The 27468-nt window shown below is 35.6% G+C and overlaps 2 protein-coding genes across 3 annotated transcripts; both read left to right on the top strand.

Annotated features, from left to right (window-relative positions):
- The first annotated feature begins 522 nt into the window (after positions 1–522).
- Positions 523–21892, top strand: LOC110100063 (nuclear pore complex protein NUP58). Of its 2 annotated transcripts, none has more exons than XM_020827450.2 (6): positions 523–856; positions 3760–3874; positions 4715–5173; positions 15650–16190; positions 16761–16801; positions 21625–21892. In XM_020827450.2, exons 1-6 carry the CDS (start codon positions 600–602, stop codon positions 21661–21663), a joined length of 1452 nt encoding a protein of 483 aa, XP_020683109.1. In that variant the 5' UTR covers positions 523–599; the 3' UTR covers positions 21664–21892. The 2 variants fall into 2 exon arrangements, with proteins under 2 accessions (XP_020683109.1, XP_020683110.1); XM_020827451.2 differs by lacking the exon at positions 21625–21892 and adding an exon at positions 16880–17736.
- Positions 21893–22830: 938 nt separating this feature from the next.
- On the top strand, positions 22831–27449 carry LOC110100062 (lysine histidine transporter-like 8). The gene is made up of 5 exons (XM_020827449.2): positions 22831–23639; positions 24392–24525; positions 25515–25942; positions 26025–26156; positions 26815–27449. The coding sequence occupies exons 1-5, from the start codon at positions 23194–23196 to the stop codon at positions 27298–27300; spliced, it is 1626 nt and encodes a 541-aa protein (XP_020683108.1). The 5' UTR covers positions 22831–23193; the 3' UTR covers positions 27301–27449.
- The last annotated feature ends 19 nt before the right edge of the window (positions 27450–27468 follow it).

Below are 27468 nucleotides of genomic sequence, written 5' to 3'. Positions count from 1 at the left end.
TGACGAATAAATAAATAAATATATTATATTCAGGAACAACTAGGCTAAAAATCGGGCCGAAACGCCATGGCCCGGAAAAATTATTAGGTTAGGTGACCTGATGCAGCTCTACGTCCGGTAGCCAATAATATGTCGCCACGTGCTCTTACTCTTTACTGTGCGGCCTGACGAGTGACGACCCGTCTCGCACCGGAATCCGGGATTACTATGTTCGGGTATTGCTCGGTATTGCTAGGTATTACTCGGTATTGTTTGACAATAACGAGAAATACCGCTCTGTGAAGACCAATACCGAGCAATATCAAATAATACCTAAAAGAACTCGGTATTGCTCTTCACAGAATGCTATTTTTCATTTTTGTCTAGCAAAATCGATCAATACCTAACAATACCGAGCAATACGTAAACTCCCGGGCCCATTTCAAATTGGGTTGTCGGACCGGTATAATAAATAGTGAGAACACGTGGAGCACTAGAGCCTTTTTGAACAAATAAAATTTCGTGTCCCGGGAACACGGGGAACACGAAAACCCTTGCGAGGTTCTGAGGGTTTCAAGAGCTCAAACCCGCGCGGGTGATACAGTGAGGCGCTGCAAGCAATGGCATTCTCTTTCTCTTCGTCTTCCCCGCTATTCCAAAGTTCCCAAACCCTAAACCTAACCCCAACAGCTGCCCAGCTGCCTCCGTCTTTCCTTACACAGAACCCGCAGTTTCCTTCCTTCGCCCAGCCCCAGTCGCAACAGCAGCCGCAGCAGCAGCAGGTGTACCTCTTTACGAACGATAGGTCACCTGCGAGTTACAACACGAAATTTGAGGAACTTCATTCAGATTCCCAGAAGTTCCTTCTTCAAATCGAGTTTGTTTACTCTTCATCTTTTTCCACTTCCTTTTTATTTCGCTGTCCTTTTTTTCGAGTTTTTCTTTATGCCCTATGGACATCATAGCGGAAATGTCATAGCTTTTTGTTATGCATAACATGAATTAACGTTGTTTAGAAAGCAATCATGGAAGTTCCTAGGGAAATTGTAACGTGACACTAGTTTGTAGTTCCTATTGCTTCTGTTCTGTTAGAGTAATAATTTCCTGCCATACTTTTTTTAACTTGATAGCTGGTCGTGGCTTTTAGTTGACTTCTGGATACCATTCCAAAGTTTCTAAAAGAAGGTTTCTTTTTTTGTTACTTTCATAGATGCTCTATTTGGTGTAGTTGAACTGGACGCTCTGTTGTAAGTTCAAATTTTTCTTGCAAGACATAGCGAAGATATTTCCCTTTTACCTGAAACATCTGAGTGTGTCTTAGCATTCTAAAGATGATGAACTTTTAGGTGGTTCTGCTGATAACACTTTAGAAAACCTATATTATGCCAAACTCTTATAGCTATGCACTATTCTATGTGCTTCTTAGTCATATGTTGTGAATATACGAGAAAGATGGATGATCCAGAATTCGGTGGCCTTCTCCATTTCATATATGAGGTCCAACATTATGTGAAGGGTTGGTTTCTTTGATGCAGATTTGGATGGAATCATTGTAAAGAGACTATAAATTTTAACAGAAGTATTTTATGTAAATTGGGAAAATCAATACTGAATTACTAGAGATTCTAGAATTCAAGAATTCTAATAACTTGAAATAGCTTAACCAACTGCAAATGATACAAAAACCTTGAATTTGAATTATAAAATTATTTTGCTGGAATGCCTTTAGGATGTAGATAAAATTCCAGTAACTCTCTTCTTTATGTACTCTCATGGATGTGAAATTTTGAAAATGCTGTTGTATGGACAATACTCCTTTTTCTTTGAGCGATTGAATGAGATGATTCAACTGATCCTTTATCATTGTCTTGTCTTATCCAAGGCTCACATGTGGCCTGCCATGCTTAATGTTCAAGCCCAACTTTGATCTACCCAAAACTAGTCCAAAGATAGCCAAATTGGGCCTAAATTGTCGACTCAATGGTCTGTGCTTGTCCAATTAGATGAGACTGTTCATTCCTAATATACCTAGGATGTTGAAGTTCCCAAATCACTCAAGTTTGTTAGACTTTCTTACTTTTTATGGACTTACTGAAATAAACCTTTCATAAATTTATCTTCAGCTGATGCTAAGGCCTTTGATCAGAAATTTGAAGTGCTTTGTTTCTTATGTCTTGCAAGTTTGTTCATTTATGTTTGAGGGTTGCACTTTTTCTGAGAGTAGCTACGCGTAATAGTAATTATGCAAATTATTCAGAGTATGTTTGGTGAGTTCATTTGATTAATGATGGTACCACTTCTCATGTGTTTTTAATGATGCCCTCCCTATATGTTAGCAGTTTGTAGTATTTTTAAGTGTAATGGCACTCCTATGTCATATTAGTTTTCTATTTTATGAAATGCATCATTAATTGTGCAAAGAAAATTTATTGACATCGATTCTTTTTCCTTTTTTTTAGGGCTCTCCTGATGGTCCTTTAAATTCCTTAAGATGACCTTTTTGTCTTCGTGGCTGAAGCACCTAAGATGATATCTTTCTACTTAGGTGTTTCATGTTTTCAAGATACTTAAGAGTAATGGAATTTTTTTGGAATATTAAGCATGCTCTAAGCATGGGACTTTTCAATTAGAACAGTGTGACATGTGCTAGTCTATTGGTTATGATCATATGATGTAATGTCATGTCCCTGTCTTGTCCCGGAAGCTTGGAATAGCAAGCTTGAAACAGACAGTTGGGATGAAATTTTAATTACTTTTACTTCATATTTCTTATAAAATCATCCAAATTCAAAGGAGCTAACTACATAGTAAACTTCTATTTATTAACATCTCATAATGTATGCCGTTATCTTTGATTTCTCTTCAAAAAATATATTTTCAAAAACATAAACTAATACATATAATATTTTTATAATACTTAGCTTCTATTAATATCCTCTTTTTGTGCGCGACCTCACTTCTTTCACCTATTTAGGTTGAAGGAGATTTTTTCTGAAATTTTTTATCAATTAATGGGTGAGTTGAACAAATCAGCAACTAATTATATTTCTAAATCATAGAAATTCAATTAGTATGCATGCAGATCTTTCTATGTAATTTATTAAACACTTCAACTTAACAAACAAAATAAAAAACATTTGTAACTTACACAATGGTAGAATAAACAATTGTTAGCTTTATTTTTCATTTAAATGTCTTATGTTATAATGCACAGCATCGTCTAAATTGTGCCCTTAAAGTACATCATCTCATAACCTTTTTCAACCTAATCCCCCAAGCGTAGGTAATCCTTTTCCTTACCCTTTATGTGAAGGTATAATATGTCCTCAACCATTACTATAAAGGGTGGCTCCACCATTTAGCATGCACATGCAATCACTCCTATATTATCCTCTTATCATGCATTTATTTTATATTATTTCTTTTGCTTATCATATCATGAGGTAATCATTTGAGATTCAAAATATGAAAAATGCTGCTTGACATTCCTTTCAATATGAGGACTTCATAGATAAAAAAAGAATCAACTTATATGATGGAAATATAACTCTGGTGATAATCAGAATATTTCTCAATGCATAACTCTTTCTTATCATTTCATGTATGCTTAGTCATAATTAGTTATGCAGAAAAGATGTAACTCTCCAGTTTATTGTCCTTTTAGTTCAACGTGATGCATGTGTTGTAGTTCTCTTGACTCTGGGGCTTAAATCTTATATCGAATCAATTAATGCCCACCTCCTATTTCTTTACCATTTCCTTTTGGTTTTTTAATCACAGAGAACGCATAATGGAGTACAAGGATGAGAGCCAAAGGTTAGAACAGAATAGTCGACTTTATGGCTCCTCAATGTCAAGTGATAGTTTTGAGCTTGATGCTAGCCATATATTGCAGGTTTAAAGTTTTCTTTCAAATTACCTAGTTTGTTTTTGACATGCGCACGTGCATATACACCCACTGCAACTTCAGGTCTATATTAGTTTATTGTCATTTTGAGGTTACAGGCATTGCAAGATCCTTTATGTTACTTTCTAATTAAATAACCTTGCCAGTACTAATTTGTATGTTAATTACGTTTCTTTGGCATTCCTTTTGATTGTCAGTCTAATTGTTTGCTAATATGGTTTTGTTTTTCTGGTAAAATGAATTCATACTATTAGCTTGTTGTTGCGGCAAGCATTGTATAATTGATAATAAAATGTTAAGGGGAAGGAAATATTAAGGTTTCTGAATTTACTCATGCCATATCTATATTTAGCAATAATTTTTTGCCAATTTTATTTCTTTTCTCTTCAGTGTAAAGGTTAAGTCACTCTATGTTACTTTCTTTGAGCATTATCTGTACCTTGAACCTGAATCACTTTTGGCCCTTTTTTCATTCATATATATGTCATATCAACATTCAATGTTAGGGCAAAGTATCGTTGCTGGTGCTTTTTAGTTTTTGCGTTATGATGATGTTTTCGTACTTGCTGAGAAATTTAATGAATATTTTAAACTTTGAAGTTAACCATAAATCCTAAATGTGTTTAAGCTCGTAACTGCTTATATTTATGCCATATTTTTGCGTCTCACCTGTATTTAGCTGCAGTCCAGAGTATTTATTTGTATTGCAATATTAAATGCAGTAAATTTTTTATTTCTTAATTGCTTCTGTTTGTCGCAGCTTTGGTTATTTTTTTTCCATCATCCATTTGTAGCTGTGAAAATTCTGAGTCTGTTTTTACTGTTTAGGAATTAGGAGGAATCAGCGCTGCTATGGACAGGGAAAAGTTTGTAGTGCAAGAACTAATGTCTGAAGTGAAAAGCATGATGTGGAACACAGAAGTAGCTGTGCGTTCATATATGCTTATTAGGCCAAGATTTGTTCGGCCAAATTCAGATAGTGTCCCTGCAAGTAATGCTTTGGCGGGTCCTATAAGTTCTAGCCCCAGCAATCAAATGGCAAGTAGTTCTATGGCACCTCTCTATGATTTCTATAGCGGGTTCCCAAAGAGACCTTCTCAGTTTATGCAGTCTTCAGTTACTCAATTTGAGAATTACCTTTCTGAGTGCCGTCAGTGGGTTGAAGAGTTAGAGCAGCTTCTACTACTAGATAGTGAAAAGAACTCTTTGAACTCAGGGTCATCATTACAGTCACTACCTAACATTATGTCAAATGTTCATGATTTCTTTGTTCATGTTGCTGCCAAGGTAATATCAGTTAACTTTGATAACATTTACATCCCTTATATTCGCATGTATTCTTGTTATGATATGTACCTATATTCATAAAACACACGAATATGTGATGACTTGCTGCATAACTGATAATTTTATTATGGATGAGTATATCATGTATGTACTACTGTTCATTGGAAAAAAAATATAATTTTATTGTTCATAGGAAAAAAAAAAATAATATGAAGCAATTGTAGAAAATTGCTAGATTAAAAAGGGTAAAAAATAAAGTACAGTAGCAAAGCTAAGAAGAAATGAAGCCCAGTAGAGAAGAGGTCCTATCCTAAAAACGCTCAACTTGAAGTATGGTATATTTTAGAGAGTAGTGATAGGTTTTTTTTTTTTTTCTTCCTCTCTTGACATATAAAATTTGAAACTTTTTACCCACGAGTTTTTCAATAATATAAATGCTAATATCAGAGCCAATAGTCAAAGATTCAGGGTCACCAATATCCCCAACAACAATTTGATCAGCAGGAGTAGAATTTTCTGGTGGGTGTGGATCATTAGTATTTTGGTAGGTGCGGTGCCAATCACTATCCTTGGGTTTACTTCTAGTGTATGTACTAATTCCAATATATGATCTAAGTTCTAATGTGGGTTCAAAAATTGTCGGTAAAAAATAATCAAAATTACTACTATTGCATTAGAAGGTTGGCTTTTGTTAATTGAACGCTCCCCAATGTTATGATTTCTTGGAGTTGTACTTAGTTTTGGATGTTCTGAGAAGTTGTGATAAAAAATTGCACAAAGGATAATAGGAAGGAATATCTTCAAATTTTACTTTTTGTCAGTAGTCACGGGTGGTGAAACTAGTCTAAGTATCCTTCTCCAAGGGGATAGTAATGCCCATTTCCATCAGATTTCTAGCCATAGGCAGATTTAGAGGCCTAGTGTAGCATCATCCACCTGAAGCGGTTTAACAAAAATTGAGCCAAGAGAGCACAAATGGATTGTTTGAAATAGTGAATCTAAAGACAAGGAAAAGCAACTTGTTGAGGTGTTGGTATGATAATTACATGTGTGTGAAATCATTAATTTAATTTCAAGTATCTATCTTATTGTTGAGGTGCTTGAGCTCCTCAAAATAGCCAAACATAGGAGCTATGAGTGAGTTGAACTTGTTGGGTGTGTTAGCCATCCTTCATTTTTTTTTTGAGCTAAAGTAATTTCTCTACCATAGTAGGGAAAAAGGTAAAGAATTTAAATTTTGGATATAATTTAAAATAACAGAAGGTAGGGATAAGATTCCATGCATCCCCTAGAAAATCTAATCCCAGTAATTTCACTGTTCAACACTAATTTTTTCAACCATTCACAGGGTAAACATTATCTTGTTATTTGCTTCAAATGTTAGTCATAATATGCCATAGATGCAAGAAGTTGGGACATACATCCAATTATTTGTCTACGTTTTCAAGAAGAGAAGTTGTCGAGGAAGATTTTTTTTTTGGCAATTATCAGATTTTCTTAATCTTTCAGCAACAAAATCAGAAAGTGGGTCTTTTTTGAAGATCTTAAATGGAATTGGAACAAATATTGGATTGTTTGTTTCACTTTCATCATGTTGAGCTCTTTCTTAATCCATAAAAGTTCTTGACTCAATCGTGAAAAAAGGATGCGTCAAACTTAGTAGCTTTACTATCATGGTCAACAAGTGGGATTAGAGTATTGGTAGCTCTCACCTAAACAAATTTAGGTTGGTATTCATTTGTTGCTCTTTTGCTTCTGAAGTTGTTTCTCTCTTGAATTTGGGAGACTAATTTGTAGGAGTGTCAATATTTGACACGGCCTGAAACCTAAATCCGAATTTTCCGGGTTCGAGCCAACTCGTTTGTCATATTGATCAGGTTCAGGTTTGAAGTTTTAGCCCGTTTGGGTTAGGTTTGAGTTGACCTAGAAACCCAACAATGACTCGAGTTGACCCGCCATCCCGCGCTCAAGAGCCTCGCATTTTGACCAGTGCTTGCCAGTCCTCCCTTATGATCTCCATCCTGATCCCTCGCTCGCCGCTCGAGTGACCACGTCGGCTGCCTGCTACCAGTGTCGGACCCAAACCCTCATCGGTTGCACCCAAATCCTGACCGAATATCCCTAGGCCGCCTCCGCGAGGCTGCTCCAGCTGCCCACATCTCGTCCGGACTCTGGACCCCCTCCTCAATCGACTCGTCTGCTCCCGCATCGCGTACGTGGAGTCATGCGTGTCTATTGCCATGGTTCACGTGTCGGGTTAGGTCAACCTGGAAACATTTGCGGGTCGTGTCCGGGTTGGAATTCTTGACCCGTTTGCAAACCCGTGTCGGGTTAGAGTCAACCCTTTTAGACCCGGGTCAATTTTGGTTGGGCCTTAACCCGACCAGTTTTAACACCCCTACTAGTTCGTATGGATAAGCACACCATTTCCAGAGAATCTTTGTAGAAGTAGAAGATATTTCTTTTATCTCCTACTTTTTTATTCACTCAAAAGATTTCATTTACATTGCTTATATTAAATTTATAAGTACTTATACATCTTACTATCTTATTTCTTCATCCATCACAAGTCGTCGTTGTTTCATCAATGTCTGTAGTTTCGAGATGATGACATATTTGGAAGGATATCATAGATGATGGCATATTTGGAAAGATAATATCCATATATACTATTATGTTAACCTCTAACTAACCAGGAGCCCACAAGCCTACGATCTCACATAACCCCCCCCCCCCCCCCCCCCCTCCCCCCCTTTTTCAAAAAAAAAAAAAAAAAAAACTTTCTCTTAAAAGGTTTTGCTTGATCAATCGGTAAAACATCTGCAAACCAAAAAAAATTAAAGGGTTTGATATTAAAGATCTATGAATCCGGAATAGTTCTCTTCTATTGATGTAGACAAGAAAATTTGCCTACAAATTCAAAATTTGCAAGTCTTCCAAAATTGACCTACTTCAAACCAAATATATTGAAAAAATGACTAATAGGACGACTTAACGACAAAACTATAAATTATAGATGATATGATAACAAAGACACGTTAAAAGACACTTAAAAACCTAATACATTGATAATAAGATAAGTTGAGAAGAAAAATACAATGGAGTGGTAACCATGGAGAGGAGGTTAGAAGATCAAGACGAAGTTATAGAAGAAGGAGAAGAAGAAGAGGCATAGCTCGCAAGCTATCCAGAAAACCCTAAGGTTTTACATTTTCCAATATTGTTCACACAAAACATCTTCTAAAACAGCCCAAAACAATCCTTTATATAGGAGGAAAAAAGAAGCCCAAAAGCCTGCAAAACAACCCTCATAAATTGGAGAAGAAGAGTCCCAAAAGTCACCATAAATTAGGAATTCCAAAAGCCAAATCAGCCGCCCACTCAAGCCAACTAGTAAAGAGAGAAAAAAGGCAGCATTAAAGGCTCCTAGAAGTTGAACCACCACAATCATGAACCGGGATAGAATAGGAACCAAGGGACCTAGGCGGAGGAACCGAACAGCCAAGCGGGCAGGAGCCGAACAGCCCAGCAGGCAAGGAATCGAACAAGCCCAGTATGCAGGGAACCAAACAACCCAGCAGCCAGGGAACCAAGATAGCCATGCAGTCAGCTAATCAGCCGGTTCTTCCCATTTTGCTTGTGTCAATTCTCCCCTATTGAAAGAACCTCATCTCCTGATGAGTTCGATTCATAATTTTCTTTGTTAAATCGAACCAATTCTTTAATCATAGCAACATGTTTCTGTTCAATCAATTCCTTTTCTTGATTAAATTCAGCAAGAAGTACCTGAGTTCTTTTCTCAAATTTCTTATCACATAAGTACATCAATCTTTGTATCTTGTAAAGTTCATTTTGAATCGGGTCTGTTGAATCTCCTTCAGACGAGAGACTGCTGTCTGTTGGAATGCCAACTTCATGAGTACTGGGCAATGGAGTTTGACTTTCAACATTGGAAGGATCGTATTCATCTTGAAATTCTGTTGGCTCTTGACTTGAGATTCCCATAGGATGATGGTTTGGATTGCTCATTATTGTGTGTGTGTATATATATAAAGACTCATAAAAAGACTTGCACACAACCTAAAGCTCTGATATCATTTTGATGTAGACAAGAAAATTTGCCTACAAATACAAAATTTGTAAGTCTTCCAAAATTGACCTACTTCAAACCAAATATACTGAAAAAATGACTAATAGGACGACTTAACAACAAAACTACAAATTATAGATGATATGATAACAAAGACACGTTAAAAGACACTTAAACACCTAATACATTGATAATAAGATAAGTTGAGAAGAAAGGAGTGATAACCATGGAGTGGAGGATAGAAGACCGAGACGAAGTTATAGAAGCAGGAGAAGAAGAAGAGGCATAGCTCGCAAGCTATCCAAAAAACCCTCTGGTTTTACATTTTTCAAATATTGTTCACACAAAACATCTTCTAAAACAGCCCAAAACAATCCTTTATATAGGAGGAAAGAAGAAGCCCAAAAGCCCACAAAACAGCCCTCATAAATTGGAGAAGAGGAGTCCCAAAAGTCACAATAAATTAGGAATTCCAAAAGCCAAATCAGCCGCCCACTCAAGCCAACCAGAAAAGAGAGAAAAAAGGCAGCATTAAAGTTTTCCAGAAGCCAAACCGGGACAGAGCATGAACCGGGACAGAGCATGAACCGAGGGACCCAGGCGGAGGAACCGAGCAGCCAAGCGGACAGGAGTCGAACAACCCAGCAGGCAGGGAACCGAACATCCCAGCAGACAGAGGAACCGAACAGCCCCAGCATCCGGGGAACCGGGAAAGCCATGTAGTCAGCTTGCCACCCGGTTCTTCCCATTTGGTTGCATCATCTATCTAATTGAATTTGAACATCTATTCATCTTGACTTGAACTCCTAAGTCAGTAAAATCATAAACCAGTAATATAGTAACACTCACCTGACTTGTAGTTGGGCAAGATTACGCCTGATTCTCAATACATAAAAAGAGTTAGAATAGCGTCTTATCCTTTCTTCCATCTGATCTCTTGGAAAATTCATATTGTTGTAAAAGACATTTTTTGCAATGATGTGTGGGTTTATAAATTGCCTTCAACCAAGCCTTATCCTCATCTTTTCAAGTTGGTTTAGAATAATAACAAGTTGATAAAATTTCAATCCTATTATTCTACTGGTTGGCATCTTTATTAGAAAAGAATAACCTATTTTTATTTGTTTAATATGTCTAATTTGTGCTTGGAGTTGGATCAGATAAAGTGAGTTAAAGGTCAAAATAGTCTACCGACTATTAGTAAATGCCCAATTTAGCTCCAGACATTCATAATGACCACTTCAATCCACTAATTATTAAAAATATTCCAATTTTGTTCCAATGCCAAAAATAATTGTTAAAATTTATTCCAACAGTTACATATGAGGACATATTGGGTATTATGATGTATGTGAGGTTGTATTATTTGTTATTTATCATAATAAAATAAATATAAAAATCATAATAAAAGTTAACTAATTAAATAACAAAAGTGAATAATTATTAAACGTAATTTACTTTCATTATAAATTTTTTGTTTATTTTAATATGATAAATACTAAAATAAATAAAAATAATAATATAATCTCACATAAACTCCAATACTCAAAATACCCTAGGGGTGTCTACAATTTCGGGTTACGGGTCGGGTTCGAGTTGAACCCGAAACTGACCCGGCACTATTCGGGTCAACCCTAACCCTACCCGTTTTTGCATACGGGTCGGTTTTCCGGACCTGAACCTGACCCGCTTCGGGTTTGGGTCAACCCGACCGCCTTCGGTAGTGACAACCGACGTCGACAGCGACAGCAAGCAGCGAGGCTCTGCAGCTGTAGTGCGGCAGCGACGTTCGGCAGCGGGCAGTAGAGCTGCTGGGGCACGATGCTATGCGGCGACGCTATGGCAAGATGGCGCGGCAGATGAAGCGATGCGACGCGAATGTGATGGCATGGCCGGCTCGATGCACGCGGTTTTGGCGCGTTGCCGGCCCCGATGGGGAAAAAAGAAAAACGGAACGGATCGAGCCGACAGACGAGGCTACAAGACGAGTGGCATGGCGAGGATGGGCGCAGCGAGCTCGGATGCACGCGGGCAGCGGAGACCGTGGCAGGCTGGCAGCCGGGCAAGTCGGGTAGGCGGGCATGCGGCAAGCGAGGCAGGCCCAACACAGCAGTGGGTTTTTCGGGTCAATTTCTTGGTCGATCCCGGGTTTTCGGGCAACAGAACCGACCCGATTTGCAAATGGGTCGGTTTTCCAGACCCGAACCGCCGACCCGCTTCGGGTTCGGGTCAAGCTAAACCCAAAATTTTCGGGTCGTGTTCGGGTCGGGTATTCGGGTCGGGTCCAATATTGACACCCCTAAAATACCCTCACATTTAATTGTTGGGGTTAACTTTAATTGTTACTTTTGGTCTTGAGACCAAATTGAGACATTTTTTAGTAGTCAGGGACTAAATTAGGGCATTATGAAAGTCTGAAATTAAATTAGACATTTACTAATAGTCGGGGGACTAGTTTGGGCTTTTACTCGGATAAAGTTGAACCCAAATTGTGGTACTCTGAAGTGGATACTCTCTTCTTATGATCTTTATTCAGTTAAATCATTTTATTCATTTCTTATTCATGGAGGCATTCTTACATCTTATAAATGGATCTCGGAGGCCTTTGTTCCTTTGAAAATATCCTTTTTTGGATGGACCGTTTTCTGAGAAAGATCTCAAGCAATGTGCGATTGTCTTTTGGAGGATAATACTCATCTATTTTTCAATTTTAGCTTCTTCTCTAACACTTGATGGTATTTCTTTTCTATCTTTGGAGTTTTTAATTACATCTTTCTCCTTGACTCGTCATTTTCTTCCTGGAGAGATTATTATATCCAAGGCAAAGACATCTGAGATATTTTTCTTATTCAGTTCTTTGAAACATATGTAAATAAAGGAATAGCAAATGCTTTTCAAGTTTTTACATGGATGATAAATTAATCTAGTTCAACGAATTATCCCAAGCTTATTTTTGGATGGATTATAGTAATTGATATAAGTACAACAAATTTTATAAGTACACATCATGGGCGGATGTGGGCAAAGAAATTAATCCATGAAACTAAAATTAGGATAGGATCTTGGAATATAGGTATCCTTATAGGTAATTAATGAAATTAATAAATATTATGATTCATAGGAAAATAAATATTCTATGCATTCAGAAAAATAATATGTTAGAGAGAAGGCTAAGGAGATTGATAGTTTAGGATTTAAATTTTGGTATTTTGGTAAGAGCCGTACTAGAAATGATATATGTGTGATTATAATTAAGAGTTTAAAAGATAATGTTATAAAAACTAATAGAATTGGAGGTAAAATTATAGCTTTAAAAATTATTGTTGATGCTAAGATTATTAATATTATAAGTATTTATGCTCCTCAAGTAGGTTTGAATATGAGTTTAAAATTAAAATTTTGGAATGACTTAGAAGAATTAATATAAAAGACACCTCTTGAAGAAAATTTTTTATTGGAGGATTTTAAAAGCATTTATGGTGGATATGAGTTTGGAGCGACTAATGAAGGTGGTAAGACCATATTAGATTTTTCTTTAGCTTATAATTTTGTAATTGTTAATACTTTTTTAAGAAAAGAGATGAGCATCTTATCATTTTTATTGGAGGAGATTTCAATGGACATGTTGGTAGAGAGATCGATGATTTTAAAAGCATTTATGGGGGATATGAGTTTGGAGCGACTAATGAAGGTGGTAAGGCCATATTAGATTTTTCGTTAGCTTATAATTTTGTAATTCTTAATACTTTTTTAAGAAAAGAGATCATCTTATCACTTATAAGAATGGATATAATAAAACTCAGATTGATTATTTTTTCTGATGGGAAAAATAGATCGTTTAGATTACAAAGATTGTAAAGTTATTTCAAGTGAAAATTTATGTACCTAACATCACTTATTAGTTTTGGATTTTAAGATAAGAGATATAAAATAACAAATAAAGTAAAACGTTATTCTAGGATTATATGGGGGCATTTAAAAATATTTTAAAAAAAAATTTTGAGAGTAAGATACTGTATCTTAAGATTTTTTTTGTATGTATGAGAAAGCTAATGTTATATGGGAAAAAGTAGCTAGTGATATTAAGAATGTTGCAAAAGATGTGCTTAGATTATCATAGGAAAAAGCTCCTAATAGTAAAAATAGTTGATGATATAATTAAAATGTTCAAGAAAAGATAAAACATAAGAAGATTTGTTATAAAAATTAGTTTAATTGTAAAAATTCTGATGATTGAGAAAGATATAAAGAGGTCCGTAAAGAGTCTAAGAAATCAATATGCGATGCAAATATTTTAGCTTTTAATGTTTTTTATAATAGATTAGATACTAAGGAGGGCGAAAGATATTTGTATAATTTAGCCAAATAAAGAGATAAGAGTAGTAAGGATTTAGTTCAAGTGAAGTGTATTGAGGATGAAGTTCAAATAGTGCTTTTACTATAAGAAGATATTCAACAAAGGTGGATGAGATATTTTTATAAACTCCTCAATGAAGATTATGATAATGCGATTGAATTTAGTGACCTTAGCAACCTAAATGAAAATAAAGATTTTTATATTTATCGGCGTATTAGTAAAATCAAAGTTAGAGAGGCTTTAAATAAAATTAAGTGTGAAAATGTTGTTGAACCTGATGATATCCCAATAGAGGTGTGTAAATGCTCAGGAGAAGGAATTTTTTGTCTTACTAAACATTTTAATATTATTTTGATGACTAAAAAGATGCCAGATGAGTAGAGAATGAGTGTGTTGATTCATATTTTTAAGAATAAAGGTGATGCTGAAGATTATGCGAATTGTTGAGGAATTAAGTTAATTGTCATACTTTTAAATTATGGGAGAGAGTTATGGAGCATAGGTTGCGGCGTGATATTAAAGTTTCTCAAAATCAGTTTGGATTCATGCCGCCGGGTAAGTCTACAACTCTACATTGGAAACTATGCTTTTATTGAGAGGTTTGATGGAGAAGTATAGAGAGAATAAGGAGGATCTACATATGATATTTATTGGTTTAGAGAAAGCATATGATAAAGTTCGAAGAGAAGTGCTATGGAGAGTTCTAGAAAAGAAATGGTTTAATATTGCTTATATTCAAGTCATTAAGGATATGCATGCAGGAGCTGTTACTTGTGTCCAGACACAAGGTGGTTTGACCAAGTGTTTTCCTATTTCAGTTGGATTACATCAAGGATCAACTTTAAGCTCATATCTTTTTTGCTTCAGTGATAAATGTTCTCATTAGACATTTGCAAGAGGTTGTACCCTGGTGTATGCTTTTTTGCTGGTGATATTCTTCTTGTTGAAAGACTAGAGAGGGAGTTGAAGGTAAACTTGAATTATGGAGGTCAACCTTAGAGTCTAAAGGCTTTCGTTTGAGTAGATCTAAAACTGAATATATGGAATGTAATTGTAACTTTGGGTGATCAAGCCATCAATAAGAGTATATGTTTTAGATATCTTGGGTCTATTGTTTAGAGTGATAGTGAAATACATGTAGATATTATTAGTATAATTAAAGTTGGGTGGTTGAAGCGGAGGAATGCATCAGGCTTGTTGTGTGATAGAAAAGTCCCTCTCAAACTTAAGGGAAAATTCTATAAGTGGTAGTTAGACCTGCAATGCTTTATGGTGCAGAATGTTGGCCATTAAAAGAGAAGCATAATATTAAGTTTAGTATTGCAGAGATGAGGAAGCTTAGGTGGATGAGTGGCTTTACTCTTAGGGACAAGATACGAAATGAGCATATACGTGAAAAGGTTGGAGTAGCTCCAGTGGAATATAAGATTAGAGAGAGTCGCCTTAGATGGTTTGGTCACATAAAACAACAGTCTTTCGATGACCTGGTTAGGAAAGTAGATGTATTAGATTTGACTTATGTTAATAAGGGTAGAGGTAGACTTAAAAAGAGTTGGTTAGAAAATATTAGAAATGACCTTTCTTTATTAGATTTAAATGAGAATTTAACTTTTAACATGATATAATAGAGAAAAAGGATTCATGTAGTCGACCCCACATAGTGGGATAAGGACTTGATGTTGGTGTTGGTGTTGTTGAGAAAATATTATAATATTTCAGGCAAAGCGTGTAGAACTTTTAGAAGTTTAGTTTTACTGTATGTTTTCAGTGTTGTTGCATTCCTTATATTCTTATCAATTCTGTAACTCTATAGTTGTCTTATTTCTTTTCTATTTTTAACGAGAAGGGTTTCCCCATCTTTCCATTAAGAAAAAAATAACCTATCCACCTCATGGATTTTTGTTTCCATTAAAATGTTGATTAGCTTTGTAATTATTTCACTTATGATACTATCCACATGAAATTATAAGTGTTGGATCTTTTTTTTTTTAAGAATATCTGATGACTTCAATACCATGTTTCTTCATAGGTGGAGAGCCTCCATCAATACGTTGAGTCTATGAAGACAGTTTATCTTGCTGAACACCGGCATCATGGTCATGGCAATGACCCATTTCTCGAAGCTGACAGACGAGAAACTGCTAAACGGGAAGCTGCTGCTAAAAGAGTTCATCCAACTTTGCATTTGCCTGCAGTTTCTTCTCAGCCATCAACTCATAGTACCGGTTTGCATGCTAGTCCAGTGATTCCTGCGTCAAGTGCTCCTCAGCAAACTGTAGTGAGCTCAGGTTCTTCCGGTGGTGGATTTTCACTATTTGGTTCTCCAGTTTCTTCTCTTGTTGTTCCAACGTCATCATATCTCTTAACCCCATCTGCATCTGCTATCGGTTCTACTAGCCTTCTTGGTTCAACTGGGTTTTCACAGCAATCAACGAGTTTTGGGACTCCATCAACATCTCTTTTTGGGTCTAGTCAGATTCCCTCTCTGTTTGGAGCCAGTACGTCAACCTTGACTTCTAGTCCAGCAATTGGAAGCTCCTCACTATTTGCAACACCTTCACTTACACTAGGTATGACTGAAATTTGATTACTTTTCTAGCAATAGAATAGCTAGTTTAGGAATCATAACTAGAGGTGTAAAATGCGCTGGCTAGCTTGATTTAATGCTGGGTTTATAATAGTAACCTACCAGCAAAGAATTTGCATTTTTTGTCTGATGGATGCTAAGCCTTTCCAAGATTTCGGAGACAGGAAATGATAAAATATGTTTGATTGAACTACCCTGAATTTTTAGATGGATATGTAGACTCGGCTATTTTCCATTTATTGTAGAATGTTTTTCTTTTTTCCTGGTGAAGTAACCTAAACTCTAGGAGTGTTGCAAACAAGAATTCGGTCTTTTTATTTTCTTGTAAGAGAAAAATAGTAGAGCAATTTTCTGTTTCCATTTGTTGTTCTTTGTGGAAAAATTCTTAAGCGAGATGTCTCCTTTTTTTTAACATTTTTATTAAACTTGTATTTTTAGATAGATTTTTATCCTTCTAATAAAAACACCATTAAATAAATAAATAAATAAAATTTCATCAAATGTTTGATTTTTTATCTTTGGCTCCTTTGAAAGCTTTCTATTTCATTTGTAGGTTCTACCACTGGTTCAGGGGCTAGCTTTGGTGCAGCATCTGTAAGTTATTCTTTTGAATTAGTCCATTATTTTTTGCATTCATACTTCTACTAAATCATAATATTGGCTCTTTTTTAGCTGCAATTTCACGTTTTGCCTGTGGATAACCATTGAATGACATCATCGGGCATCTTGTCATTGGCACTGGATTGAACAAGCGTTATTGTGTAAAATGGCTCATCTAATTTGGTGCATAGGTGGTGGTGATAAAATTAACCGAGCATCACTTTTTGTGCATTTTTAAAGATATTTTATTCAGGAGCAGTTGTTACCGTTCTATTTCCAGCGGGTTATCTGAATAGCGATATGGAAGCTTCTCATAGCTTGAGGTTTTAGGTGTGTGGAACATTGATTTCTTTAAATCAGATCTCTCAAATTCTTGATTAAATTACAGCATGTTCTATCAGATATTGGGATAGTTTTTTTGCTTTGTTCAGTCACCATAATATACGCACATTTGCTTCCTAAAACAAAGATACCACCGCCTATATTCAACTTATCAAAGGAGTATAAGTGATATGTGATAGAAACACAGCGAAGACTAGAATCTCTCTTGATTTTCTAGCTGTGGGTAGTGGCAGGCTTGATCATGGGACAGGAAGTCCTTGATGCTCGGTGGTGAGCAGGTGGTATGTGAAGCCTAAAGTGTCGAGCATCACTATAAAAGGTTGGGAAGGCTTCAACTTTGTAGGAGATCAAGCAGGGGATAGAGAGATCTGGTGAATGGAAGAGAAGGCAGCTGGAGGTGTTCATTAGAGCAAAGTTTTTTATCTACTCTAGGAAGTGATCGGAAAGATTATTGAAAGTCACTGAAATTGCGAGATAGTTGAATATCAATTTATTGTTTTTTTTAAATGATTGATGATGGGTATGATGTTGATTGACAATGATGTTTGCCATAATATAGGCCTTGGTCGATGGTGTCAAATATGTTATTTGTTTCTTTGTTACTTTTCTTTAGAGTTTGTTTTGGTTGATTTGTCAAGCAAATGATAGAGAAAGAGAGATAGTTGAACGAGTATAGAAAAGAACAAGGTTTAAATAAGAAAAATCGAGAATCAAGTCATTTTGAATTGTGAGACAAGGTGTCAGTCTTGAGGTGGATCGAGACACAAGCCTCAAAGCATTAAAATAAAAAACCCATAAAATTGCAAATAATTTATAAAAATGACAAAAATGAAATAAATTATCAACATATTTACTTCATTCATCATCATATAATGACATAAACCACAAATCGTAATATTAAATATTATTATTGAACGAAAAATTGAAATGAGATTCATGATAAACATTTACTTAAAACTTAAAATATATCTTGAGGATTAGGATCCATGGTAGTTTCATCCTCACTCTTATATTCTTCATACAAGATCTCATATGTAGTAAATCTATCGTTCCTTGTATTCTATCTTAGTCATCTTCAGGATCTTCTTCTATTACATCATTTTTTTTCTCTTACTTCTAATATCAGTTATCATTGGATTTGATATAATTTAAAGTAAAATAAGAAATTAATAATATAATAAAGTAATCAATTATACGTAGATTACCTTTTGATTTTTGAAGCTCCAACCTTGCTTTGCTTAATTTTTTGCAGTGATTGTGAAGTAGATTAGATAACTTTCGATTAAGGCTAGTCATTAGAATATGCACTTAGTACCCAATATATAGTAGCAATAATTTTAGACATTGAAAATTGAAATTTATCACCGCCCACTTGAAGCGGATGGTGGGGGGAATGATGATGAACCCGATCAAGATCTCATGGTTCCGTCATCTCGGGTCATCATGGTCCTTAATCTACTTAGTTAGAGGAGATAGTCGGCCTAACCTAACCGAAAAATCCTTGTCGGCAATCATGTCTTGCTTTGCATAAGGGCACCTTGTAGGCTTAGGGTGAGTGTTTGCCTAAAAGAATATATTTGAGCCCACCTTAGCTAATAAAGAGTTCTATGCCCTATTGATTATACCCTGTTGACTCATTTCTCAAGGATTTAGAGATATTAGAGAACATACGGGCTCTAGCCATGACCATAATTTAGTGGTATCATTTGATGGAAAAATCACTCAATTAGAGGGCCGCGATCATAACCGTTTACCTGTGTTGTCATTTGACGGCGAAATCATCGGTTAGAGGATACATGTCACGTCCTTACTGGAAAAAAGATTATTTAAGAATAAATCCTGGTAATATTCTCGATTGGACATTCGCTCGTTTTGAGCTAAAATGATTTCCATATTTATCTACCTCGACAACTATTGCGCTAGGTGGATGGATTTTTGCTTTAAGTTTAGGTGATTAAATTTCATTTCAAAATTCAGATTTTTGGTTATTCTTGTATTTTGGATTTTTTTTTTATTGAAATCAAAACTCCTTAATGGTTAATCTTGATATTTGAGAGTATTTTAAAAGTTAGAGATCCCTCAGGTTGAGATCAACTCCTTGTCAACTTTGTTTGATTGCAAATCGAGTATCAAGTTCTACTCCTAAATTTTAGAGTTATCGTGTAGATATCATAACATGAGGTGTTCATTTTAATATATGATTTTTTTGGTAAGAGATTTAGGTCTACTATGAACGTATAAAATTATATACTTCAGTTAACTTCAACGAGTGTCGGTTCTGAGAGTTTATGCTTTTGACAACAAACTTTTTTTGTATTAGACTTTGAAGGCCTAATAGGAACGATAAAACCAAATATTCCTGTCGGTGCTATGATTGTGTATTTGTTTGGTGGTTCAAGTCGTGTCAACTACAGTCCATTCAAAGAGGAGGATCAAACTTGAACTTAAGTTCACTTTTGACCCGCATAGCATCCTCAGTTGTCACGTGTGTACATATATTATGCTCGTTGGGGACCATGCGGCTACTTCGTTTCCTTCAATATTGCATATATTTTTCTATGCATTTTGTAGGATATATTTGCAAGATGACTAATGCATTTGATATGATGTACATGAGATATATCATACTTATATCATAAAGCATTTGTATGATTGACATGTCACATTTATGTGATTGATACGATACATTAGCTGGATTGACATGATGTGTTTATGTGATTGTCATATTTGCATGAATAGTGTCATGCATTTGCATAACTGTCATAATGCATTTACTGATTGGCATAATGCACTTGCACGAGTGACAAAGGTATTTGCACTATTTATGTGAGGCATCCACATGTTGCTTAGCCCACGCATATGATCTATTTGCATGTTGCAATATGTTTACATAACGCATTTGTGTTTTGCATAGCTTGTATATATATAATGCATTTATGTGTTGCTTGTATATTTGCATAATGCATTTGTGTGGTGGTTTAATGCATCTGCGTAGCGTATAATGCATTTGCATGTCAGTATAACATGTTACTACGACACAGTGCATTTTTGCATGCTGGATGGTATGTTTACATAATACATTTGCGCATTCCAAAGTATATGTTCACAGCGTGTTTGCATGTTATATATGTGTGTGTGTGTGTGTGTGTGAGAGAGAGAGAGAGAGAGAGAGAGAGAGAGAGAGAGAGAGAGAGTTGAGGCCAGTACCATGAAGGCGTATTAGCTTCAATTGTTGTGTATAGGAGGAATATTTGTTTGAAAGTTGTATTGCTCCCATGAATCTCATGTTTTCATTTGCAAGCAAGTTGATTTTTTTGGTATGATAACTTGGCACTGCAAATTCCCATGCATTTCGTTTTACGTGCCGTCTCGAAATATGCACTGATTTTGAGTTTTCCCTCGCGCAAAGTCCCAAGCAATATTACAGCCATTTCTATATAATTATAACATTTCAGACATAATGGTGAATTTCATTTCAAGAACATATATTGTTTGGGCAATGTTGCGCAACATTGCATGTAGACCGTCGATTTCGATCACCTTTGCTCGATTCGAATGCGAGAGGTTCCTCTTTTGTAAATTGGATGCTATAATTGCATCGATGCAGTTTGTTTGATGATCGGAAGTTGTTTGAGCAATTTAGTGAAGCTTCGTGTCCACCGGATGTTATTTCCATCATCAATTTTAATTATTTTTGCTTGCATCATTAGTGGAACTAGTACGTGGATCAACACTTTATTATTTATCATTCTTAATCATATTACTGATCACTCATGCTTCATTTTCCCCAACATGAGGTGGGTCTCACTATATTGAAATAGTCATCTAGAAGTCCAAATATCATGGGGCGGCATAATTTCTCCGGTCCCAGCTATATGTGATTGGATTAAATAGCTTAAGATAGTCTCAGATCATGAAATCCAGCTCTCATGCATTGTAAATTGATACATTTCTGCTTGCAGTTCCTGAATGTTTAGAGTCTGAACAGTCATATACAACCTTGTCTGAGGAAGATTTCAATTTCTTCTTTCTAAGTGGCACGTAGCCTCGCTGAATAACACTTACTGAATTCCACTCACTGATGTAAATAGAGGAAACAATATGAGAAACATATTTAGAGGTTTGAGTGTTTCAAACTCTCTAAATCACTCAACACATCTGTTTGCGACCGAGGCTTCGTTCGGGACGGCTTTCTTACCGCTTCTTAAAGCAGCTTTTTTAGAAAAAATTAAAATTTTGTACCAAAAAACTGCTTTAAAAAGCACTAAGAAAGCTGTCCCAAACAAAACAAAGCATGAATTTGCTATTGGTTTTCTCTGTGGAAGGGTATTATCTGAACTCCTGCGTGAGGTGCATCTATTTGGCATGCCGACTTAGCAACTTATTCATGCTCAGATGAAATCCACTATTTTATTATTATTATTATTATTTATTTTTGCTTCTGATTTCCTATATGAATCTTCATGAACTTGCAGAAATCAGCCAGGCCGAAATCAAGAACTTCAAGACGGTAGCCTCAACATATTGCTGCTGCATAAAATTGAAGCTAAATTTGGCCCAGTTTTCTTCACCTGCACTGGTTTCCCCAAAACAAGAGCTTGATGCCAGCTCTTGTTCTTTTTTGCTCCCAGCTTCTGCTTCACGTCTTATTTTCTTCAATCTTTCCTTATCTTCTTTTTATTTTTTGTTTATCCCTCTACTTTTTCTTAATTCCATTCCATGTTTGCAGGACTTTTCTAGACTGATCTCACTGATTATTATCTTTCATGATTAGTACAATCATAAATGCTATTTAAATATCTGTGGTAAATATAAATTTGAAAACATACAATCATTAGTAATAATATTTTAGAGTCAGCTAAATTAATGAACATAGCATATAAAAGGTGAAGTTAGCTTAACATTGTTTGTCTGATGAAAAAAATTATCTATTATCTATATATTAAAAATATAAATTATATATTATATGTTATTTAACATTTAACTTAAATTTAATGATGAAAATATAAGATTTCTATTAAAAGGATGATTTAGAATGTTTTTTTTGTTTTATTTAGAGATTTTTTCGAATTGTAATTATATAATAATAATGATCAAAAAAATTAGATATTTATTAAAATAATTTTTTGCGAAATTCTATATAAATCTCTCCAATTATATATCTTTTAGAAGAATGTGATAATAAAATGTGGTAGCTGAATGATGCAGACATTGGGAGCATGATTAAAACCTAGCTTTTAGTTAATTAAACAACATCATGGTTTAATGGTGCTTTCATCTGTCCAATTTGTTAGATTAGGCTTCATTTAGATGATTTTTTTACTTCTTAAGTAATTTTTTAATTTTTGATACAAAAATTAAGCCGTAAAAAAGTTTGTGTTCTTAGTGTATCTTGTTATATTAAAAATTTAATTTTGTGTGAAATATAATATTAAAAATTTTAGGTATTAGATTTGTAAATAATATGAAATAAAATGGTATGTATGCAAATACCCCCTTATAATTTCTCATCAATTAAATTAAAAAATTTTCAGTTTTTGGCTTTTTGTAGATAGAATTCATGCTCTCAACTCACAAGAAATATTGAAAGATCAATCATTATGTTTCTAAATATTGTTAAAATATAAATTATCAAATATATGTATTTAATTTTAGATTAATTAGTCATAAGTCAAATTTTAAGAAAATTAATTTAGTAATTTTAAAAATTTGCCTATTGGATTCTTTTCAAAATTTATTGATATAGAAGTATATTATTTAAATGGAGAGAATAAACGGTCAAAATCTGCACCGTCTCTTTCTCATGACTCTTTTCCCCTTCCCTTCTCTGCTTTCTCACTTGCCCCCTGCACGCCTGACACAGTCTCGAGGGAAAAGCAAAACCTAGCAACCATCCATAATTAATGGCCGCACAGTACCTCCATGGGCTCGACACCGAGAAGAGCCCAAACTCCCACACTCAGCAAACACCAATAAGAGGGAGATCCAGACAGATCTCAGGTTCCGAGCCCAATGACTCATTGAAAAGGACGAGTAGTGGTTGAATGAGTGCCAGTGAGACAGACAGACAGACAGACAGCAGAGAGAGCGAGATGGAGGAGAGGGCAATGGAGGCGGAGTTGGTGTCGATCCCGGCGACGCCGAAGGGATTATCGACGCCGGAGACGTCGGTGACGCCGAGGGGTACGGTGAGGACATCGGCGAGGGTGAAGGCGTCTTGGACGCCGACAGGGGTGACGTCGGCAATGGCGACGCCGAGGCTGCTTAGTCCAAGTGGATCAATGGGGACGCCGATGAAGAAAGTGGTGGTGAGTCTTCGAGGGTACTTGGAAGAGGTAGGTCATCTAACGCGGCTCAATCCGCAGGACGCTTGGCTTCCCATTACCGAATCGCGCAATGGCAATGCTCATTACGCCGCGTTCCATAACCTCAACGCCGGCATTGGCTTCCAGGCCCTTATTCTCCCCGTCGCCTTCGCCTTCCTTGGCTGGTATTGTTCTCTTCGCCTGATCTTCCTCGACTGGTTTTGCTTTTTTTGGTATTCTTCAATCGCTTCTATTTTTAGCTCAATTCGAAATTACTGTTTCCGTGATTAATGTGGTGGCCGGATTTGTCTGTAGTTACATCGCTTTCAATTCTTGTGACATGAAGTTGACTTGATAGAGCTTGATTGTCCTTCTCTTCCCTTTGAAAAGACTGCAACAATGAGACTTTTAAATCCCTCTCTCTCTCTCTGGCAATCTTGAGAAATACTAAGGATAAGCATTTAGTGGTTGAAAATGGGGGGTTTCTGCAACGGATGTGTCCTTAGATGGCACTAATGGATTTTTTTTCTAAGTAAAAGTGTACACAATATAGTTTCTTAAAACAACTGAGAAACTTTTATGAGAAAATTCTAAAAATAAGTTCTCAAGAAAATCAAATAAGATTTTGGTGATATTTGCCCTAAAAACGAGGATTAAAGATACAATTTATTTGGGGATATTTAGGCCAATTAAGTTAAATTTACATACACATTGCATACAAAAGATTCGATCCTTAGTCAAAGCTCCCAACCAACGGACCAAGTTTTTTTTTTTTGGGTGGGGAGCATTTAGGCCGATTAAGATAAACTCACACACACATCGCATACATAATACTCAAATCTAAGACCTCTTGATTGATAGTCAAAGTTCCTTACCGACGGATCAAGATGAGCTACATAAGATACAATTTTCTATTGACTCCATTAAACTATTACAGGAGTTGGGGGATAATATCTCTGATGATAGCCTACCTATGGCAACTATACACCCTCTGGATACTTGTTAATCTTCATGAAGCTGTCCCAGGCAGGAGATACAATAGATATGTGGAGCTTGCGCAGGCTGCTTTTGGTAACAGCACTTCAACTATTTCTATGATTGAAATTATATACATTGAATTTTTTTTTTTAAGATGAAGCATCTTACCTGCAGCTATGGAGAAAGAGTATGTAAATTTATCAAAGCATTACTGATCTATTTTCATTTTCATGATACATGTTGAGCTCTTTGTAGTAATAAATTTCCTTTACATCAATACTTTCAACTGTTGTGATATTTTTTGTTGTTTTTGGATTTTCTAGATATAGCACTCTTGCAAAATCCACTTTGCTCATCTTTGAATGCAAAGAATATCTTGCTTGTATTGAATGGATTTACACTTTATGCTTACGTAGTTAAAGCATGATACAGTAATTTAATTCATCTATAATTCACACACTCTTGTGCATCACCTTTATTTTTTGAAAAAGGAATTAATACACTCATTCTCCACTGATCTGACATCTTTTTAGTCTTCAAAACATTATTAAAAAGTTTTGAAACTCTCAGATTTGAGCAAGTGAGTTGAAATTGTAAGATTTGAAAACTCTTGGATTGACCTTCCTTGAGTTTTTCAAGTCATATTTAAGCATCTAGGAACTTCCAATCTCCCCTTACCACATTGGTTCATTAAAAGCATGTTTTGATTTCTAAGAGCCATACCTTTTAAGATTACTTGACAAAGTTTCAGTTCCATTGCTTTCTAAAAATGGATTAAAATTATAATCATGCTGAGATGCTTATGGTTCATGATGTGAAGCAGGCAAGTATGATTGAATTGTTTCAAGTATCTGGAACAAAATTTACACTATTTTACACATGAAACCATGGTGAAGTTTAATCTTCCACATCTGTTGACACACTTAGGCTTTGTTTGGAACAGCTTTCTTTATACTTCTTAAAGCAGCTTTTTAGTACAAAAAATATTTTTTTTCTACTAGAAAGTTGCTTTAAGATGCAGTAAGAAAGCAGTCCCAAACGAAGCCTTAATTGATTATCATTATACTTTTTATTTGCTTCAGGTGAAAAACTAGGCGTGTGGCTTGCTCTGTTCCCTACCGTTTATCTATCAGCAGGAACTGCTACTGCATTGATTCTTGTTGGTGGTGAAACCATGAAACTATTTTTCCAGATTGTCTGTGGAGCACTCTGCACCTCGAATCCATTAACAACTGTTGAGTGGTACCTGGTCTTTACTTCCTTATGCATTGTTCTCTCCCAGCTTCCAAACTTGAACTCCATTGCCGGGCTCTCTCTTATCGGCGCAATAACAGCTTTAACTTATACGACAATGGCATGGGTCCTTTCTGTAAGCCAAGCAAGACCTGCTTCCATATCTTATGAACCCCTTAGATCGAATACTTTCACTGCATCAACTTTCTCCATATTGAATTCATTTGGCATCATTGCGTTTGCCTTCAGAGGCCATAATCTTGCTTTAGAAATTCAGGTGAGGAATTCAGTTTTTATTCCTATAACGATGAGAACTAATAAATTTTGGAAATTTAATGACAATCAATTCTGTAGTGCAGGCAACCATGCCGTCAACATTCAAGCACCCAGCTCATGTACCCATGTGGAGAGGAGCCAAAGTTGCTTATCTTCTCATTGCCATGTGTCTGTTCCCTGTTGCCATTGGAGGTTTCTGGGCATATGGGAACCTTGTAAGTTTTACTGTTAATTAATTCACAACTGCTATGATAATAGGATTCAGGGGCTGTTTAATATTCAATTTTAGGAAAAAATTAAGGAATATTTAGCTTAAATCCCACCAAATAGAATTTTAGAGATTTTAGATTCTATTATCTTAAGAGGTATTAGATTTGACTTATGTTAAGAAAGGTAGAGGTAGACCTAAAAGGAATTTGCTGGAAAATATTAGAAATGACCTTTTTTTTATTAGATTTAGACGAGAATTTGCCCCTTAATTGGACAAAATGGAGAAAAAGAATTCATGTAGCTGACCCACATAGTGGGATAAAAGGCATGATGTTGTTGTTGTAGATTCTATTACCTTTAATAAATCCCATTTCATCTTCATTATTAACTAAATTTTGAATAAGTTAAATCTCATCATTCACAAGATTTAACGGATTTAAGAATTCCCCTTCTCATAAAGTTCAGAACTGTCAAATAATTCTCAGATTTTAAGCCTCTCAATATTTACTATTTCTAGATTTAAAAGGCTTGAGTTAAATCTGATTTTAGCTAAAAAGGCCTTGGTAACATCAGTATATCTACTGTTGTACTAGATCTGGTTTAGTTTATCTTTTATTTGGCATGTAAATATGGTTCTAAAAGCTCCCTTTTTTTTCCTTACAGATGCCTGCTGGAGGGATGCTGAGTGCACTATATGCTTTTCACAACCATGATATTCCAAGGGGTCTTCTTGCAACTACATTTCTCTTAGTTGTGTTTAATTGTCTCAGCAGTTTCCAGATATATTCCATGCCTGTATTTGACAGCTTTGAAGCAGGATATACAAGCCGAACAAACCGTCCTTGTTCGATCTGGGTACGATCCGGCTTTCGCATATTTTACGGGTTCATCTCATTCTTCATTGGTGTTGCATTCCCATTTCTTTCTAGTATTGCTGGTCTTCTTGGTGGTCTAACTCTTCCAGTAACATTTGCCTATCCATGCTTCATGTGGGTTCTTATAAAGAAACCTCAGAGGTTCAGTTTCAATTGGTATTTGAATTGGAGTCTTGGGATACTTGGAATAGCTTTTAGTCTAGCTTTTTCTGCTGGTGGTGTTTGGAGTATGATAAACAGTGGGCTCAAGCTCAAGTTCTTTAAACCTAACTGAAGTCCAGCTTTGAATCTATTCATATTGTATAAAATATCCTCCATTTAAGAAATAATGAGGGTGAATTTACTAATCTTTTCTAATTTGTGTGTAATGGAATGAACTGTAACTGTGATTGGTAATTTAATTCTGTAATGTTTTTTATTTTAGATCTTATGGTTATGAAAA

The sequence above is a fragment of the Dendrobium catenatum genome, unplaced genomic scaffold (assembly GCF_001605985.2).
Source record: "Dendrobium catenatum unplaced genomic scaffold, ASM160598v2 fragScaff_scaffold_542, whole genome shotgun sequence".
NCBI lineage: Eukaryota > Viridiplantae > Streptophyta > Magnoliopsida > Asparagales > Orchidaceae > Dendrobium > Dendrobium catenatum.
Note: the sequence above shows the minus strand (reverse complement) of the source record. Positions and strands in the feature narration are given on the sequence as shown.

Excerpts from the sequence above, each read along its gene's own strand:
- LOC110100063 (XM_020827450.2), top strand. The coding sequence starts at position 600 with ATGGCATTCTCTTTCTCTTCGTCTTCCCCGCTATTCCAAAGTTCCCAA. Across the intron at positions 3,875-4,714 it reads ATGCTAGCCATATATTGCAG|GAATTAGGAGGAATCAGCGC; the intron begins GTTTAAAGTTTT and ends TTTACTGTTTAG. Across the intron at positions 16,191-16,760 it reads AACACCTTCACTTACACTAG|GTTCTACCACTGGTTCAGGG; the intron begins GTATGACTGAAA and ends TTTCATTTGTAG.
- LOC110100062 (XM_020827449.2), top strand. The coding sequence starts at position 23,194 with ATGAGTGCCAGTGAGACAGACAGACAGACAGACAGCAGAGAGAGCGAG. Across the intron at positions 24,526-25,514 it reads GCTTGCGCAGGCTGCTTTTG|GTGAAAAACTAGGCGTGTGG; the intron begins GTAACAGCACTT and ends TATTTGCTTCAG. Across the intron at positions 26,157-26,814 it reads TCTGGGCATATGGGAACCTT|ATGCCTGCTGGAGGGATGCT; the intron begins GTAAGTTTTACT and ends TTTTCCTTACAG.